At 50.8% G+C, this 18,839-nt stretch overlaps 1 protein-coding gene across 2 annotated transcripts in view; it reads right to left on the bottom strand.

The window, feature by feature from the left end:
- GRK5 (G protein-coupled receptor kinase 5) overlaps window positions 1-18,839 on the bottom strand; it is a 208,141-nt gene that overhangs the window by 50,175 nt on the left and 139,127 nt on the right. For both annotated transcript variants that reach the window (XM_032878689.1, XM_032878681.1), the window contains exon 3: window positions 8,551-8,663. In XM_032878689.1, the coding sequence (XP_032734580.1) occupies window positions 8,551-8,663 (113 nt within the window). The remainder of the gene's footprint in view (window positions 1-8,550; window positions 8,664-18,839) is intronic.

Here is an 18,839-nt window from a genome sequence, read left to right on the forward strand (position 1 = left end):
GCAAATAAGAGGTTGGGCCAATAGCCCAGAATTTTACAATTAGCGTTGGCTTGGGAAATGGCAGCCAGACAAAGACTTCAATGGAAAGAGAGAAAACCACATGCAAGGAATCCCCCCACGGCCTCCATCAGTAAGGGAGTTCTCTCCAACCAGAGACGGTGCTAGGTCTTATCCTCGTCCCCCAACAGAGGGGACATGTGCCGTCCTCTCTGCTTTAAGGCCCATTTGAAACCTGGGAGCTCAGCCCTAACAGCCAGAGCACCAAAGACCACCTATGCCAATCCACTCGGAGGATCCCTCTCCTCCCCAGATGCGTCCGAGGTGCTCATTTCATGAGCCTCTCCTCGGACTGTGATTTACGCCAAATGCAGAAATGGCCTTTGGGGATGAGATGCTGTTATAACACAAAGAGCAAAACGCTACATTGAGTTTAAGGCAAAAAGAATTATTTCTAGACCTCTGCCCATCAAAGAGTATAAACATCGGTGTACATCCTAGTTTATAAGCCTAATATTTCACCCTCTTGGTCTGCTCTAATTTCATCATCAATCTCAGAAAATGTCGGTGAAAATATGTCCTCTCTATTAAAACACACTTCCCTCCGATGATTTTTAAAAACACGAAGACCACAGCCAGTGAAAGGGGACCTGCCACGTTTTCGAAACAGCCGGCCCCCGTTTGCAGAGCACAGTCACAGCCGGATTCCTTTCGGCCTCTGAATCACTCCAGAAGCCACCTCCTCCTCCTGGGAGACCTTCTCCGGCCCTGACAAGAAGATGAAGTCAGAGATGCTATGAGGTCTTGCCACCTCCGGCTTCTGTAATTACTGAATGTGGTCAGCTTTTCCAAAGTCCTCGCGGCAGGGACAAGTGACGCGCTTGGCTGGCAGTGCTGCTCAGCACGGCCCTTTCTGGAGAAACACCCAGCTCCACCCACACCGGCCTCGGCGCCTTGCCTGTGCTGCCCCTGCGGGCTGGAGGTCTCTGTCTGCCCCTCTAGAGTCACTCTCTACCCGGGTGTGGGGCAGGCGAGAATCAGGATGGGCAATTACCCCCCTGCCACCTGGGCATCATGGTTCCCTGCCCCCTCTTCTGAAGACCCAGCTTGCATACGCTGACCTGCGTCAGTCCCTCCCCTTGTCCCTGCGGACGCGGAGGCAGCAAAGGCTCCCACTTACTGCGTCAGTGCTACTGACTTCCCCATCCTGCTAAGCACTCCATCAACAGCCCTGCACTCGCTCGTGGACAGGCTGTCCATCTCCTGTCAGGACCCTGACTGAGCAATCCTTCAGATGGTTGGGCCCGGACCTTGCCCCCTCTCTGCTCCCCAGCTAGAATGAAGCAGCACTGCAGGGGGGCGCATCCCCCAGGAGTCCCAGGATCGGGTGGGTCTAGTCAGCCCCAAAGCTTGTATCTACCTTGGCAGACTATTTTCTGGTCTCTAGCTGGCATGAGGTGCCTGCATCAGGAACAGAGTCACTGGCCCCCCTCGGGTCAACAGATGGGATGGGACCAGAGAGAGGAGAGAGGGAGAAGCTGACCCCTGGCTATGTTGGAGTACAGCCTGAGAGTGGGAGGAGTGACTCCAGGGGGACCCCAGACCATACTGACAGCACCGCAGACACCAGCTTGTGCAACATAGCCTGGCTGGGGCAAAGGCTTAAAAGAAGGCAGGAGGAAAGGGGTGTCACACTTCTCCCTTGGGGGAGGTGACAAATCCACCAGCTGCTGTCAGAGTCCTTTGCAGAAGGGTCATGCTATCCCCTCTTGCCTGCCCCATCATACTCTCCCAAGAGCCTCAGCCCTGAGTGGCTCTTCCTCACCCTCTCCAACACCCCTGGACCCCCTAGCTCCTTCTCCTCATCCCCCAGCCCCAGAATTATTTCTCTGTCTTCACTCTCCAACAAGGCTCATAAGGCTGCCATGGACAGGCCTTTGACTCTCCCTGTTAGTCTTTCAGTTCTAAGTGAAAAGAATCCCATTCTAGCCTAGTTCAGGCAAAAAAGCGTTATCTCTTAGCTCTTAGAATTCAAGGATGGATTGAACAACCAAATTGTGGGAGAAATGAAATGCAGCCAGGCCCCAATTATCAGGAACCAGATATCAGGAACCAGAAACAGGAGCACTTCTGGAACCCACTTCGTGTGTGTGTGTGTGTGTGTGTGTGTGCACGCGCGCACGCGTGCACGCGCAGGCACGTACATGTGCCTCGTTCTCTCTCAGTGCTGACTGGCTTGCTCCAGTGGCACATGGAAGTCAGCAGCTCCCAGGCTTTTTATGTTAAGCATTCTCTACCAGAGAAGAACCTCCACTCAAGTTTATACATCCCAGAGAAAGAAATCACTGGCCTACATTGGCTCACAGGCTCATCCCTACTCCACTTGACTGTGAATGGGGGTAGGGGTGTGGTTACACCCATTAGGAACATGGCAGCTCCTGGGAGAGCCATGCTGTTCAGGACTATGGGTGGGGTACCCAGGAGACTGGACAACTCCACAGAGGTATACCAGATGGACCCACTGTATAAGTGGTACTTCTTCAAGATGACCCTGTTCCCGGGGTCGGGCTTTATCAACTGTTCTGAGGGTCTCCATGTCCATCTGAAGAATGATTACTCCCCTTACCCCCCACCCCCACCCCCGCCTTTGGGGAGAGCACAGAAGTGATAGAAAGACAAGACAACTACTGGGTATGACTCATCAATAAGAGAAGTAGAATCCTTGACTCCTCTGGTGAAGCCTGGCAAATCGTTTCATTTTACAAATAATTTCAGGATAAGCGGGCATATTTAATGCTAAGTGATAGCCCACTGATTTCAAGTAATTTCCTACAGTTCTAGGCTAATGAATGGCTTGAAGTGCCTTTTAGCATTTCCTGATACAAGACTTCATTTGTTGTATCCCCCTATCTAGAGCTGCCAGTCTCCAAGATGGGGACGGTAATGATCCTTGCCTCTGAAGAAGTCTCTTTCATACTGGAAAGAGCTAACGTGTGTCAACATCAAAATATTGAGGACAGGACAGTATGGAACCTCTCAGTCTAGGTCATAACAGACACTGCAGCTTCTAGCATGCTCTCTGGAATCACTGCTGTGGGGAAAGCCAGCCATGGGACAAGGACACTCAAGCAGTCCTGTAGGGAGGTTCACATGGACAGCAACTGGGGCCTCCAACCAACAGCCACCACTCACCTGCCAGCCAAGCACACACACTTGGAAACAGATCAAGCCTTGAACGACTGCAGCCCCAGCCAACATCTTAATAGAACCTTTTGAGAAAAGCCAGTAGCACCTTGGTAAATCATCCAGAAACTCCTGACCCACAAAAGCCACGAGATAGGTGTTTCTTGTTGGTTCAAGCTGCTCCATTTTGAGGTTATTTCTTATACAGCAACAGGTAACGAATGCTTACATACGTGAACTCACAGCTAGTATCGCTTACTTTATTAAAAGCTCTCTTCATTTACTCATTTCTCAATCCTTCATTTAATCAGAAAGCAAGTTCCATGAGGGCAAGAACTTCCTTCTCCTCCTCAGCGTATAGTCTCCAACTGCTAGAACAGAGGATGATACACTACAGACATCCAGGAAATAAGTGCTAAACAGCTGACTGGGCATGTGCCACATCTCCCCAACCCCAAAGAGAAGGGACCTGAGAACTTTCAGTCATGCCACCCAAGTGAGGGGACAGGAGGGTTCTAAATGAGCTGGCATGCCACCAAAGCTCCCAGAAAATCAGGGGAGAGAAGAAGTACATCAATCTTGACGAAGTCTGTGGAAAGGCCCTACTGGCCTGTGGAGGTTGACACTGGAGCCCCTTCTGGTCCCGACCAGGTGGGCAAATCCTCTTTGAGGTCAAATCAAGTCACAGCTTTGACTTTGGTCTCTGATCCCATTTCTCTGTGAGAAGGGCAATGAGGGAGTCCTTCTCAGGCTCCCAAGAGGCCCTTGACAACTAAGACTGAGGGGTGTGTTACCCCTGCGGCCTGCTGAATGACACACGGCAGTTCCGCTGCCCCTCCGTTACCCAGTCCCCACTTTAAAACAGCCACGGGTCTCCTGCTTGACTCGAGAAACTCAAACATTGGGACTGTGCAGGACAGCAGCGTTTCCTGGGGACTATGTCAGAGCCTGACGAGGACGGGTTATTTTTAATAAATCCCACTTGGGAGAAATTCAACATAGAGGTGGGAACAGTATGGATGGTGCCGGCTGAGCCAAGGAGCACCGGGGCTGTATGCGGCCTCCTCGGAGTTCCAGTCAGGGTGGAAGGAAAAAACCCATTTCAGGCGAGGGCTGCGCCAGCCCTGGAAAACTCAATAAAGCCTTCCTGCGTAAAAGAGGTGTTCCAAAGCCTGGTCATTTGACGTCAAGATGGGTGATGAAAAGGCCCTGCTAGTTCCCAGAGATGCAGACAAAATGCGAGGGGCGGGGCCGGCCTCTCTGAGTGGCGACGGCGTGAAGGCGAATGTAAAGAACATTTGTCGCATCAACACGGGGAGCCAGACTCACATTTCCTTTCCAGAAAAAGAGCTCTTGGTACTGGCCCAGCAAAAGGGAACGTCTGCACGACTAGAATGAAAATGGGCATCCATTGGATTTTTTTTTCTTCTTCTCAAACTGACTATAAGCGTCTAACAAGACACGTGGCTGGAAAATTCCACTGGCTCCTGGGTTTAGCCTTGCCCTGCTCTGCCTCATCAACTCTCTAGACGAGTCTCAAAGCTGGCAATGCCTCATCTTTTCCAAATGGGAAGCAGTCTTGGTCCACGGCTTGGTCTTTGGTCCTCACCTTTCCTTCCACATTCATTTCCTGGGTCAGCTCACCCAGCCCATGGCCCTAAATACCAGCTCTACGTTGACATCCAGCCCATGGCCCTAAATACCAGCTCTACTCTCCATCTTCCATATCTAGCCCAGACCTTTCTTGCAGACACCAACTTGAACATCCATCTCCCCTCAATCATCTCCACTTGGACGTCCGAGAGACCCTCTGGCTGAGCGTGCCTAAAATGGAGCTCCTGGTCTTCTCCCAAACACACCTCCCACAGCTTTCCCTTACTCCATCCTTCCATCTGTTCAGGTCAATGCTTTGAAGTCATCCTTAACTCTTCTATCTCACCCACAAGGCATCCAAAAATACTGTTCACTCTGCCTCCAAAACATGCCCCAAATTCATCCACTCTCACCACTGCCAAATGCTTCCACGCTGGCTTGAGCAACCATCGGCCCTCGCCTGGACCACTATAGTAGCCTCCTATCAGAACTCCTGTGTCCACCCTTTCCCCTCCAATACAGGAGCCAGAGGGATCCCTAAGAATCCTGTAAGACCATGTCACTGCTCTGTTCGGAGCCCTCCACTGGCTCCCCGTTTCACTCAAAGTCAAAGTTCTTTAATGGCACAAGGTCTTGCATAATCAACAACTCCCCTAGACCCCTCTCTACCCTTGCTCCCTCCATTCCAGCCACAGATGCTGGGCCTGTAGGCCTTTGCACTGGCTGTTCCCCTGCTTGCCTTGCCCTTCCACCACATACTCCCCTGGCGAACTCTCACAGAGGGGTTCAGCACCCACCCAGAGCCAGCATTGCTCCTTTGGTCTGTCTGTGGAGGCTGCATGCCTGACTAATAACACCATTCTGCCAGCGCGGCCCAATAATGAGGCTCAGGTGCAGTTTGGAGCCAGCACCTAGAGCAGAGGGCACAACAGGGCGGGGTGGCTAGGGAAGGCTTCTGAGAGTAGAATATGAGAGAAGAAGGAACAAGCAGGCATTCTCCTGAGGGCTACGTGGGGGCATTTCAGAAATCAGGAGTGAGGAAGCCAGAGCCGAGAGACTTCAACCTCGGTGGTGGCAAGTCCAAAAACGCAGGGCTCAAGAAAGACCCGGGTGAAGGTCAAGGATGAATAGTGCAGGTGGGGGCCTGGCCGTGGAAGTCCTGGTATTCAGCCTCAGAACTTCGGACTCTATCCTAGATGTCAGTGCTTCCCAACCCTGGATACACAGTACAGCCAGGGGTAACTTGAAAAATGCTGATGTCTATTAGAATTCAGGCCCAGTCCATGGGTAGTGAGCAAACTGTGGTCTCCAAGTACCATTTCCCAGTAGAGGAACCAGGGCTCCTTGGAGATACAAAGGACTCTAAATCTAGGGCAGGAAAGATACAATATCAGCTGTAACACCGCAACCTACAGGATAGCAAACAGTGGCCCGTGATGACTGCATCCTCTCAAGGGCTGAGAATCCAACCTTGTGGCCAACAATGAGATCCCAGAGCATCAGTAAGGATAATGACCACCACATGCCGAAATGCATCATGTGTAAATCCACACCTTTAAAACAAATTGGTTACTACTACTGGAAGGTGCCAGTGAACCGATCCGGTATTTAGAAAACATAAATACAGGGAAAGAATGAAGCAACTCCTCCATGAACTTTACCACCGGGTAACCAAATAGTAATCAAAAGGAAGTGCCCCAGTTAGCAAATGAAAAAGGAATGACAAAATGAGAATGTCGCCGCGCTGCAACCCCTACTTAATCAACACATTTGGGTACCGCCTAAATCAGCCTCCATCTCTGACAGAAAGACAAGCAGGGAGTAACGTCCCCTGATGGAAGAACAAGAAACCACTTATGAAGTCACCCTGCCCCTGCCAAAAAACAACAACAACCAAAAAACCCAACTGAAACTGAATCTGGTCAAGTTTCTTGATTCAATCAGCAATTTGCAAGCAATTCAGAGATACCCATTACATGACAGGTGGGATGACAGCAAATTCACACTATGGGACATTCTTAAGGATGAACAAGGAGAGATGGTTTTAACCTGTTAAAACACGCATTTACAAAAAGTGAGAAAGTTGGACATTTAAACACTAATATTTGATGATAATAATTACTTTTCTTAGAGTTGCACGAAGGGTATTGTGGTGATTTTTTTGTGTGAGAAAGAGCCCTTATCGTTCAGGAATACTGAACAGAAATGCTCACAGATGAGATCCTATGTGTGAGATCTGCTACGAAACGCTACCGGGGGGGGGGGGGGGCGGGGGCAGGACCTGGCGAAACAAGACTGGCTGTGAGTTCATAATGGTTCGAGTGGGGTGAGGGGTGCATATATTGCTCTATGACTTTACTTTTAACCATTTGAAATTATGAGAAGTTATGAAACTACTAGCCCCACCCCCACCCCCTCTGAGATTCAGATTAATGAGTCTGGGCTTCAACTTCAGGCACTGGTAATTATTAAGGGTCCCCAGGTGTTTCTATTACTCAGCCAAGGTTGAAAACTCTTGTAGTCACTATGTGAGACATGCTGAGAGCCTCCACCAAAACCAAGACAGAGGCAATGGAGGAACTGGTCTGCGAGGGGTCAAGGAATCAAGCATATAGTCCTGGATTAGATGGGGGAAGGGATGATGAAGAGAAAGGGGTCAAGGACATTCCAAAGTTTTTAGGCTTAGGTGACTACGGGTGCTGGTCACTGGATTCAGGCACATGTCAGGCCTAGTAGGTTTGGGGATCGAGGGGAAGGTGACTTCTGGGGGAGCCACTCAGTGGGCAGTTTGGTTTGTAAATCTAGAGATTCACACTGAGACCCCGAAGCAGACACAGAATCCTGGGCCCCACAGGACTACCCCCTAAACCTAGACAGAGGTTGGGATGGCTTCAGCCAAGAGTGGCATCAGGGCCTCTAGGAAATAGCAGCATCTTGGTCCCCTGCCCTGAGAAGGAACTCTGGAAATATCCCATTCCTTTCCATTCCTTGCCCTCCCACCCACTGTCCACCTTCCCTGGATAGACACCCAGAAGGCAGCCTGCCAGGATGGGGTGCCCTGCCTTCCTGCACAAGTGCTGAGGAATTCCTGCATAGTCCTACGTCCTGTTCTAACAGCCCATGCGGACGAGGCACCGTTTGTGTAACAAATCAATGACTGGTAAATCTGAAGGAAGTCTCCATTCGGCGTCAAACGTGTCCATACATGCCAGCAGTTGCTGGAGCCAGCAACTGTCAGACTGGCTTTCAATGGCCAACATATGTTCATTACACAAACGTTTACTTAAAGCCTGTATGTGCCATGCTCTGTGCTATGCAGGGCTGAAGGGGAAGCCCAGGGTCCTGGCCTCAGGGAACTTACATTCTAGTGGAAAAGTAGACAGTAAATAAGCAAACAAACACAAGGTTTGGAATTTAGAAAATGGGTTTTCAGCTGGAAGAAGGGACCAAGGAATCCGACTGTTACCTTGGGGTGTTACCCAACTTCCCCAGGCGCCACCTTGCATACTAACCCAGGCTCCCAGAATCAGAAAAATGACAGCACTTCCCTTTAAAACAGCAGTAACTGAGGCCCAGAGAGGGAGGTGACCTCTCCATAGTGACCCAGCGGGTGCAGACTTGCAGACAAGTCAGCATTCTCAAAGTCTGCACTGGAAATTTCTTAAGCAACAACCTCATTCTTCACCGTTCTAAATGATGTGGTCTATTTTTTCCTCTGGGCAAAAACAATCACTGATCACAGAGGACCAAAGGGCCTCCCCAGGAGCAGGGACTTACCACTGAGTCCAGGAACTGAATGTAACACTCCAGCCCAGGTCTGGTTTCGCAGAACTGCCGGAAAAGCAGTCTCCCAATTGGCTGCTTGTCACATAAACTGCAGTAATCTCTGTCTGGAAACAAGAAAAGAAGAATGTGGTGAGATGCAGGCGAGAGGCAGGCAGGGCTGTCCAGGCAACCCACACCTGGATCCAGATCCCAGAGGGATGGAGCGAGACGACTGGCAAACTCTCAGGACCCCTCATTTCTCTCCAAGCTGTGCAGACTCAGAGGGGACAAGGGCATTTTAGAGGATGGCACCAGTGATGCCCCAACCTCTAGTCTTAGCTCACTCCCCCTCTCCGATGCCCTGATTCCTGTATGCCAGATGCCAGCAATTCCGGGGACAGTGACGCCACCGCCTGGATGGCTGATCACCATGTCACACTGCCCACTTAGTGACTGGATAAGGGCGGCAGGCATGTAATCCAAACCAGTTCCAACTGGAGTGGACCACACTCTGTGCTTGGACACTGAGCAGAAATGCTCTCTTTTCCTCTGAGGGCTGGGGTGCACGGGTATAAGACCAAGGTCATCTGCAGTGCCCTTGATACTGCAAGGGAAGCTCCCATGATGACGAGGCTCACACACACAGCAGGTCAGGGGTGGGAAAATGACGAAAAGTAAAGGTGGTGTCCTCGCGGTGTCATGAATCTCTGGATCAAGCCGTGCCTGCAGCTCAAACCACATCTGAAAAGTTTATTTATGAGCTTTGTTTAGGGCAGTTTGAAAAGATTTAAAAATTACTTGTAATTCAAAGCACTTCAAATTATGAAAACCCTGCATTTTCCAGCTGAGCAGCTAGAGGCATGGAAACAAGAAGCGACCAGCCCTCAGGCACACAACAGCCAAGAGAGCTCCAAAGAGGAAATGCAGTGCGAGACTGCAAGCCTGGAGGCCTGGAGACCAGGTGCTGGCCAATGACTTGCTATGTGACTTCAGGCAACTGACTTGCTCTCTCTGGGCCTCAGTCTTCCTCTGGACAATAAAGGTGCCTGTTGGAGGTAAGATGGGGGTTGGGGAGGGGGCTGCAAGTGGTACCTTCTGGCTCTTCCTGCGATGATGCTAAAGCCTCTGCAGGAGCTTTCTCTGGCCAGAAAGATGCTCAATGGACTGACTGAGTCATGTTACCTCGGACCCTCTCCAGCACTCATTGCTGGACCTTTGATTGTGTAGCTGCACTAGGAACAGTCAGCTGTCCTCGTGGGCAAACCAGGAAGAGGGTGAGTTAGACCTCAGGAGAGCCACCCAAACAAAAGGAATGACGATATCCTCGCCCAGTGCAGAGGAGGAACAGGGACAATCATCCCCGGAGAGGGGATTTCTCTGAAGACAAGGAACACAACAAGGAGATAGGACCACAACCATCATGTCCACTCACTTTCACACCCGAAGAGTTTATCCATAGCAGGTAAAGCTGTGACTTGTAGGGAGGATGGTGGCTGTGAGCATGGGCTCTGGAGCTAAATGCCTGGGCTCAAACGTCAGCCTCACTGTGCGCCTGTGTGTCCTGAGGCATCTGACTTAACACCTACATCCTTCAGTCTCCTCATCTGTAAACTGGGGACACTAATCATACCTACCTTCTGGCACTATCCTGAGGATTAAATAAGACAATGCATAGAAAAGACTCAGAACAGAACCTAACGTACAGAAAATGCTTACTAAACACCACGTGCTATCATGGAGTTGGTGGGTCTCTTGCTCTCCATTCCCATTCCTTCAAGGAAATCTCCGTCCCCGCGACCATAAAAATCCAGCCCTAGGTTCTAAGAATGACACACGATGGGCATGTGACCCAGTTCTAGCCAACCAGAGCCTTCACCCCCCAGCCATACAATAGGGTGAGGATGGGCATGTGATTCCGCCCTAGCCAATCAGAAGTCCTTATTTTTATCACAGTGAAAGGTTCAGAAACAGACATGTGACTTGGCCCCCAGCCAATCAGAGCCCCCTTCTGTGTCCAGGCCACCATGATAGGTTCAGGGCACCTGACCTGAGTGGGTAGGAGTCTTCTAGAAGTTAAAGGAGAGACGCCTGTTCTTCCCTGGGATGCCGAAGTGTTAGGCTCAGTCAGCCAAGTGCTGCCGCAGCTGTGTTTCCCACTAGGCAGTGAGAACGCAGAGCGAATGAAACGGGGAAGGCGAGGCTGAACGCAGAAGAAGGAAACTCGGCGCTGCGACATCGCAGGAGCCCCTGAAGCCCGCCTCAGTGAGGCCAGCCTGGTGCCGGCGCTTTCATTTCGCCGACAGAGTGGGGGGTCCGCTGGCTTGGGCTCGTGGCCACGGCGACTCGGACCGCAAGGGCCGAGGCGTCCAGGCTGGACAGATCTGCAGCCCGCTTCTCCTCTCACGGGTGAACGGCCCGAGGGCAGCCACTTGGGGTGGGATTCACCGGTCCTAAGTACCATGTGTGTAAGGCGGCACCCAAACATCTCGTCCTCTCGCGAACGGACACTTCGGTCAGCACGGAGAGCCGCCTTCGGGTTCCCTTCTTGCTCCGCTCCCCGAGTGCTCTGGACCGTTGCCTTAACTCGGTGACCTTTCCCCGCGCAGACGGTTCCCAGAGAGCCGTTCCAGCGGACCTTGAACCCACCTCAGCGTGGGCCAGAGTTGCTGGGGCGGCGGGGCACGGGCTGCAGTGCCAGCCCTCAGGGAGCTTGGATTCCGCTGGAAAGGGTAGCGTGTGTGGGTGAGCAGACAAGATCCCAAGTGACAGTAATAAAATGTCAAGTCAGATGAGTGTTATCCTCAGCCGCAGCAGGGAATCTGGGAGGAGGGAGCGAGAGGGTGACAGGTCGGTAGCCCGCACCTGTGAGCGTGATGCGGGTAGATAGAGCCTCCCGCTCCCTCACTGCCTCCCACTCCGCCTGATTCCCGCCCTTCCCCCCCAGGTGAGGAAAACAAACTTCCTCACGCTTTCCCAATCAGCTGAACCTCCCCAGCACAAACACAGAATGGAAGTACATTACCCAGAGTCAGTCTCCAGTTTTATTCAACTAGGGCAGACAGACCCACTCGGCTTATGTGATTTGAGCAATGGGCCCCTCCCCATTTCCAAAAGCAATTAAGAGATTTCCTGTACCATCTTGTGATTCCTTAAGGGTTCATCTGACAGGATTTTTTCTCTCCATATGGCATTTGCTGTCAGTATGGAAACAAGGCCGTTATAAACTCACAGCACAGTAAACACCATGTGATTCCAACACAAGCTGTCAGCACCTCAGTTCCGCGCCTCTCCCAGCTGTACAGAGGATCCCAGGCAAGAAAGCCACTCACTGGAAGCCCAGAAAGAGATAAAAGAAGTCAGTAATCATCTCTTTGGATTCTTTTTTTCCGGGCTTATATAAAGATAAATGGGCTTATCTTCTGAGGAAGCATCGTCACCGCCACCAACAAAATCAGAGTGCGACGTTTGCAGTTCCTTTAGAAATGAAGAACGAGGGCACAGAAGGGAGACTAGGAATCTGGAAGTTGATCAGCGTGATGGGAGGAGATGCACATTGCCATGTGCAAACCCAAGGTGTGGGTCGCTTCTACAAAGTGAGATGACACAAGTTGGAAGCTTGGGAAGGTCTCCAATACATCTTCAGAGCAGACTCTCTTTTCTTGGTTTCTACAGAAGCCTTCCTATCGTTTAAATCCAGCTTGCAGCCCCCCCCCCCCCACATCCCTCTCTGAAGTGTGATCTGTTGGGTGTGGTGGGGAGGGCCATCCCCGAAAGAAGGGCAGAGCTTTGTTTCCGTCTCTGAATGTCTCTCTCTCTCTCAGGCCAGGAGAACCCTGAGATGTTATGCACACAGCCATGCATGCACTGTCCACACATACACACACACACACACACACACACACACACACTCCAGCTCTTCTAGAACATGAGAACCCTGCTTTGGGCTATGTGCTTCATTGGCCCTTCTCTCCAAGCCAGAAAGAAGCTGTCATATAAGTTATGAGGGGGACTCAGACTCCTCTATCCCAAAGTATCCACAAATCATGTAATTATTTTACTTTTCTGGGTCCATCATTTAACAAACTGTCTCCTGAGGTCTCCTGATTTTTGATATAAGAAGGTTTCTTCAACTTTAAGACTCTCTTCTTGAATTCATCACCTGGGGGGGGGGCGTCTGTATGAGTGGGAGGAAGCACACTTTATATTTACTGGCAGGTTAATGATCCAGTAAGAGGCTTAGAGTTAACAGCTGGTGGTCAGTTAGGACCAAGAATGGGATGTGGCCTTTGTGATGTGACGTTTGACCTTGGCCATGGTAATAGAGGTCTAGTGGACACGGCAAACTGAAGCATATTTAGACAAAGGTGACTGGAAATAGAGAAAGGTCTATGAAGCCCCTCATAAGCTCTCGGACACTGAGCTGTGTTCTTGATCAAAAGTAAGAGTGCCCCAAGGAGGGGTTGGGTTCACCATGCACACAGGAGCATAGTGGGAGGTAACATGTTGCAAAGGCAGACTAGGCCCGGGAAATAGCTGGGCTCCAAGGCCAAGGAGACTGGATGGATTCAGTGTCCCATCAGGGATTACTGATTTTAGAGCACATGTGATTCAAGTAGTCCACAGAAAGGTGGATGACAATGGGGTGAAAGCAGAGAGCCTAAGACATGACAAGAGGAGGTCACTGGTTGGGGAGCCATTGATGTATGGATAGGGAGGGCACAGTCCCTTTGGTAGGACTCCTGCTTTGGTGATGAGCTGGACTGAACTGACTTTAAGAAAACCACGTATGTCATTGGTGTCTTCAAGGGTTTGACACCTCCTCAGCATGCCCATGAACAGGAAGGCAGGATTGCCACACTTTCCTCTAACACTGAACTGAATTCCAGCCATATCTTCAGACAGAACCATTTCTTCCTAGGAGATAATCCCTTTAGCAAATGGGCAGATGCTTGCTGAACGCTTACTGGGCACTATGTTCTGGGCCTTGTTATGAGCATCCCTTAGAGCAGACAAGGCACAACACACTTTGTTGTTGTCCTAAGAAGTCTGCTTAGTAGTCAAGGCAGGAAGGAGGCATGTTCACAGACAGGGCTAGTTTCATGGAAATGAAACAAAATTGCATACGGCAGGCCTGCTGGGAATGGTCAGGAAGATGTCTCAGCATAGATGGCACAGAATGGTCTGGTGATGGTGGGCCCATGGCAGAGGTGGTACCCATGGGAAAGCACCCTGGAGCATGGAATGGGAGTTGACCACCTTGCTGAGAGCAATGCGAGCAGAGACCGAGTGCTGGGGAAGAAGGAAGAGGAAGATCAAAGCCTGAGAAATGGGGCCAGAAGTTGGGGTGGGGAGGGAAAGGAGAAGCTGTAGTGAGGAGGCAAGTCCCCATGTGAGAAGCCAGGAAGGCCAGGAGGGCATGGCCAAGCATGGTGGAAGGTGTGTTTAGGGAAAGAATTCAGGGCTAGGTCTGTGACCACCACAAGGAGCAAGTAGACCTTCAAGAATGGCTTAAAGTATTCAAAGTTTCCTCAAAAAATTACAAATAGAATGACCAGAGGATCCAGCATTACCACTTCTAGATATTTATCCAAAAGAATGGAAACCAAGATTTCAGAGATACCTGCACTCACTCCATGCTCACTGCGACACTCGTCACAATGGCCAAGATGTGGAAACAATCTAAATGTTCAAGGACCAATAGATGATTTTTTTTTTTAATGTGGTGTAAACATTCCATGGAATATTATTCAGCCTTAAAAAGGAAGGAAATCCTGCCATATGGGACAACTAGAAAGGACCTTGAGGTGCCAAGCAAAATAAGCCCACCATGGAAGGACATACTTCATGATTCCACTTCTATGAAGTATCTAAAATACACAAACTCTTAGAAACAAGGGAAAATGGTGATTGCCAGGGGCTAGGGGATAGGGCAATGGGGACAGGTTGCTTGATGGGTATAAAGTTTTAGTCCCACAAGATGATTAAATTCTAGAGCTCTGCTGTACCATGTCATGCCTAGTTAACAATGGTGTATTTACACTTAAAATTTTAAATTTTAACAGGATAGATCCCCTGTTAAATGTTCTTACAAAAATTTTTTAAAAAGAGAACGGCTTAAAAAAATAAACAGAAAGTGATAGTTGCTTGGGGATGGGAGGTGAGGCAAGAAGGGACAGGAATCAGAATGTAGTGTTGACTGAGGGTGTTAGCAAATAAATGTACTTGGTAATGAACATAACTGCCTGGGAATACACAGTCAAGCACGCGGGCATGTGCACATAGATCTGCTACAAGCATGTCCTGAAGGTCTAGGCACAGCCAAGTCACTTTCAATTTTACCCCACATAGTCGGGCATGACACCAAGTTACAGGACAAGGGCCCTGTCCTCACCGCTACCACCTCATGGTGTTGGGTGCTGAGCTGAGAGCCTCTCCTTGTCTCCCAGCCTGTTCTCATGGCACCACTACCTCAGGACTACTGGAAAGGATACCTGCTATAGACTAAATGTTTGTGTCTCCCCAAATTCATACAAAGAAACCTAATCCCCACTGTGATGGTCACTGAAGGCAGGGCCTTTGGGGTGATTAGGTCATGTGGGTAGAGAGCTCATGATGGGATTCATGCCCTTATAGAAGAGATTCCTGAGAGCTCCCTCACCCCTTCTGCCAAGTGAGGACACAGCGAGAAGATGGTCATTTATGAAGCAGAAGGCAGACTTTCACCAGACAGCAAATCTGCCAGGACCTTGATTTTGGACTCCCAACAACCGGAACTGTGAGAAATACATGTTCATTGTTTAAAATACCCAGTCTGTGGTATTCTGTTATAGCAGCCAGAGTGGACTGATTTGCCGCATAGTCTTGGGCAAGGCTCCTGACCAGGGGCCCGGCCACCTCTCGTCTCCCACAGGCGGGCACTCCGGGTGAGGCTGTCCACGGCCACCATGGATGAGCACCACAGGAGTGCGCCTGCCCGGTCTCAGCACTCAGCAGGCCCCACGTAAGCTGTAGCCTCTAGGCCCGATCTTAGCTGCTCTAGAAGATGCAAGAAATGGTGGCTTTTACTTCTCCGAAGGTTCAGGAAGAAAATGGGAGGTAGCTAGTGAAAGGGGACTTGACTCCACATCACCAAAGAAGGCAAAAGCCGCCCCTCCTGTGGCGGAGCCATGGCCTCCCGGCTCGGATCGGGCAGGGGCCGGGGCTCTGCTGGCCTCCTCTGCCTCCCCGGGAGTCTCCCTCTCACAGAGAAGCCACATGTCCCCACAGCACATGGCTGAGGTTAGACTCTCACAACCCGGTCAACTTCACGACTCCCAACCCCCGGTGGACTCAGAAACAGGAATGTTATCGATAGTGAAAAGAAATAAATGCTGTCACTGTTTTCATTCTTTTCGAGTGACATGAAATGGGAACATACTTTCTTAATTAAGAGCTGTGGTATGCGGACGCTTGGAGGGCAACCAGATTTTCCCAACTGAAGGCCAGAACACAGGCGGCGAGGACAGCGTGGCTCCCCTCAGAAGGCCACAAACCCAAGTGAGCAAGGCCGCCACCCCCTCCCCCGGCCGGGAGAGTTGGCAACAGTCCCCTGCTTGCGGATGGGGAGCAAGGAGAAGTCGGGGCTTGGGGGGGTGGGGTGTCGCTGACTGGAACCTGCTTGGGACTGATTTCATTGTTGCCCCAGGCACTCCTTGAACTGGGGCCAATGAAAATGCACGTTCCATTGCAGAAGTAAGAGCAAGAAAGGCGGCTTCCTGAGGAAATGGAAACGCTAACACGGCTCACACCGGAGCCCTTGGAAATGAAACCACATGTTTATTGTACATGGGGGGTGGGGGGGGTGTCCAAAAGCGATTTCTGGAACCATCTTTCTACCAACTGGAGGTTTATATTAGTTTGTGCTGTTTCATTTTCATTTTATTTTATTTAACATTGTTTTTCCAACGTACCAGGGGTCGGTTGTTGCTGTTGTTCTTTCTTTTTTTTTTTTTTTTTTTTTTTTTTGGTTTTCGTTTTTTTTGAAGGGTGGGGAGGGGCTGATAGGTCCTAAGGCAATTTAGCAAAACAGATGTGAGGAGACTGGATTAGGCAGGGCCCATGAGCCCTTCACTTTGCTGTACTCCAGGTCTAAAACAATAAACAGAAAAGTGATTTGAAAACAGCTTTCTCTTAAAAATTCCTGCCAAAGCTGGAAAAAACAATCGAGTGTTTGCTCTAAGGAAAAAGCTCTCTGACGTTTGAAAGGCAAGATAGCATCACGGATAACGGCAATTCTTCACAGCCCACCTCTTGGAAGGAGCAAGGGAGGAGAAGGGAAACATTTGGTATTTGGTTAGCAACAGCTGAGTGGGCTCCTACTGCTTCAAGAGAGATGTTTTCATGTGAAAAGAAAATGACATATGGCACATTACACAAACACACCCAAGCCAAGCCCCATCTTCCTGTGCCTTTTGTCCCCCTCATTCTGGTCTCAAGTTTTACTGAGAGTCTGGGAAGGAGCGGGGTGGGGGCTGAGCGGGACAGGACACAGAGCATATGCTGTCACTGTGGGGCCCTCTGGGTAATAATGGGGCCCCAGAGTCAGGCAGTGACCTCTCCCTCATCCTCAAGGCCAAGAAAAGCAAACAATTTAGATATTCCCTTGCAGTGGTAATGAAACCAAGAATTGGGTGGGTAAGTGGAGGAGCCGGTAGCCTCAGTGGACCCAGGCAGACAGAGGAACTGCAGGCAGTAGCTGGGATAAGTTGGGGGCCCAGAGGGAAGCAGGTTCCAGGCCTGGCTCTTTTACCCACCATCTGCAGATGAGAGGCCCGAACCCCTGCACCCTGCACCCTCTCCTACACTACAAGCCCACCGCCCTGGGATCGGAAGCCTTCCTTTCATGCCAGCACCAGGTGAGCGTGACAACCGAGAGGTCGGCAGAAGGGCACCTTCTCCATCAGCAGTGCGGGCTCTGGAAAAGGCCAGGCAGGAAGGAGATACACCAACGTGTGGCCTCTGGTCCTTTCTATTTCTCTAGATTCTCAATATTTTCACAAATGGGGAGAACGCAACTATTCTAAAAACACAGCTGCAAAACCACTGAGCCGCCAGACATGTGGTGGGTGCGGGGCCTGGGTCATAAGCCAGGTGCTCAGAACTCTGTGTTCACCCTGAGTGGCCTGTGATGGAACCTTCTGGAGAGCTGGGACCAGGCCTGCAGTGGTACCAGCCACTGGGACAGCTCCATCAACAGTGCTCTCCCTTCTTGGTGACCCAATGCCCTCCCTCGCTCCACTATGCTCATAACCGTCCTGAGGCCGCTATATTCTATAGTCACAGTCTTTCTACAAGCTTTTTTCTCCTTGAAAAGACATTTCCATACAGATACAGGCAGTTTTAGAAACTGAAACACCCAGGCCAACTGCATCAGATCTCTGGAGATGGTGTCCGGGGTGTTAAAGCGCCCAGGGTGATTCCAGCTCTGTGTTCGCTCACAGTCTAGCTCACCTTTCATCCCCAGCCCCCGGGTCAGAGCCTGGCCGGAGCAGGGCGCAGGTGTAGTGGTAATGAACCAACGATGGAACAAGCAAACGAATGAATCAATGTCATGTGGAGGCCATTGGCTTCCCAACAGGGGAGAAGTCTCAGGCCCACACTCCCTTGACACAGCCCCAGTGCTGAATCTGCCACGAATGAAGGTCTCCCTGTGTCACCAGATGATAGAGTTGTTCCTAGCGGGGCTTCAGTCCAAAGGAAACAAAGGGGCTTGCAGTGCCTGGGCCCAAGGTGATGTTGGCCAGGCTGTGTGCTGCACTTGGAGGGGAAGCCGTGGTGGGTCCAGAGCCCCCAGAGGTGAGGTGGGCCTGAATGTGGGGCCCTGCCTGACTTGCTGCTTTCCAGAAAGCTTGGCCAGCGCCATGGGAATGGAGCCGGGGGACTGGACTTTGCCTCCAGCTCCTCCTCTGATCCCTGCATGACCTCACACCCATCATTGTCCTTGGACCTTGGTTTCCCCTTTTCCAGAATGAGCCCGATGAATGACAGGAGCTTCAATGTTCCACCTCCCAACTTGGTAGTTCCCCAGGGAGATTGTGAGGAGTCTGGTGGGGTGGAGACACCACAGAATTGGGCCTTTCTCCAACATCAGAGCTCCGAGTAGAGTACATAACCTTTGGAGTCCTTCAGCCCACAAAGCTGCCTTCCCACCCACATCTGCACTGTGACCAGAGCAGGAACAGAGCAAGCATGAGCTTAAAGGTAGTATTTCTAGAAGGCCTAGGAAGGGTGATGTCTGAGGGCCAGGAGCCCTGGCTTCCAGG

Source organism: Lontra canadensis, unplaced genomic scaffold (genome assembly GCF_010015895.1).
Source record: "Lontra canadensis isolate GAN:19392208 unplaced genomic scaffold, GSC_riverotter_1.0 scaffold3, whole genome shotgun sequence".
In the NCBI taxonomy this organism is placed as follows: domain Eukaryota; kingdom Metazoa; phylum Chordata; class Mammalia; order Carnivora; family Mustelidae; genus Lontra; species Lontra canadensis.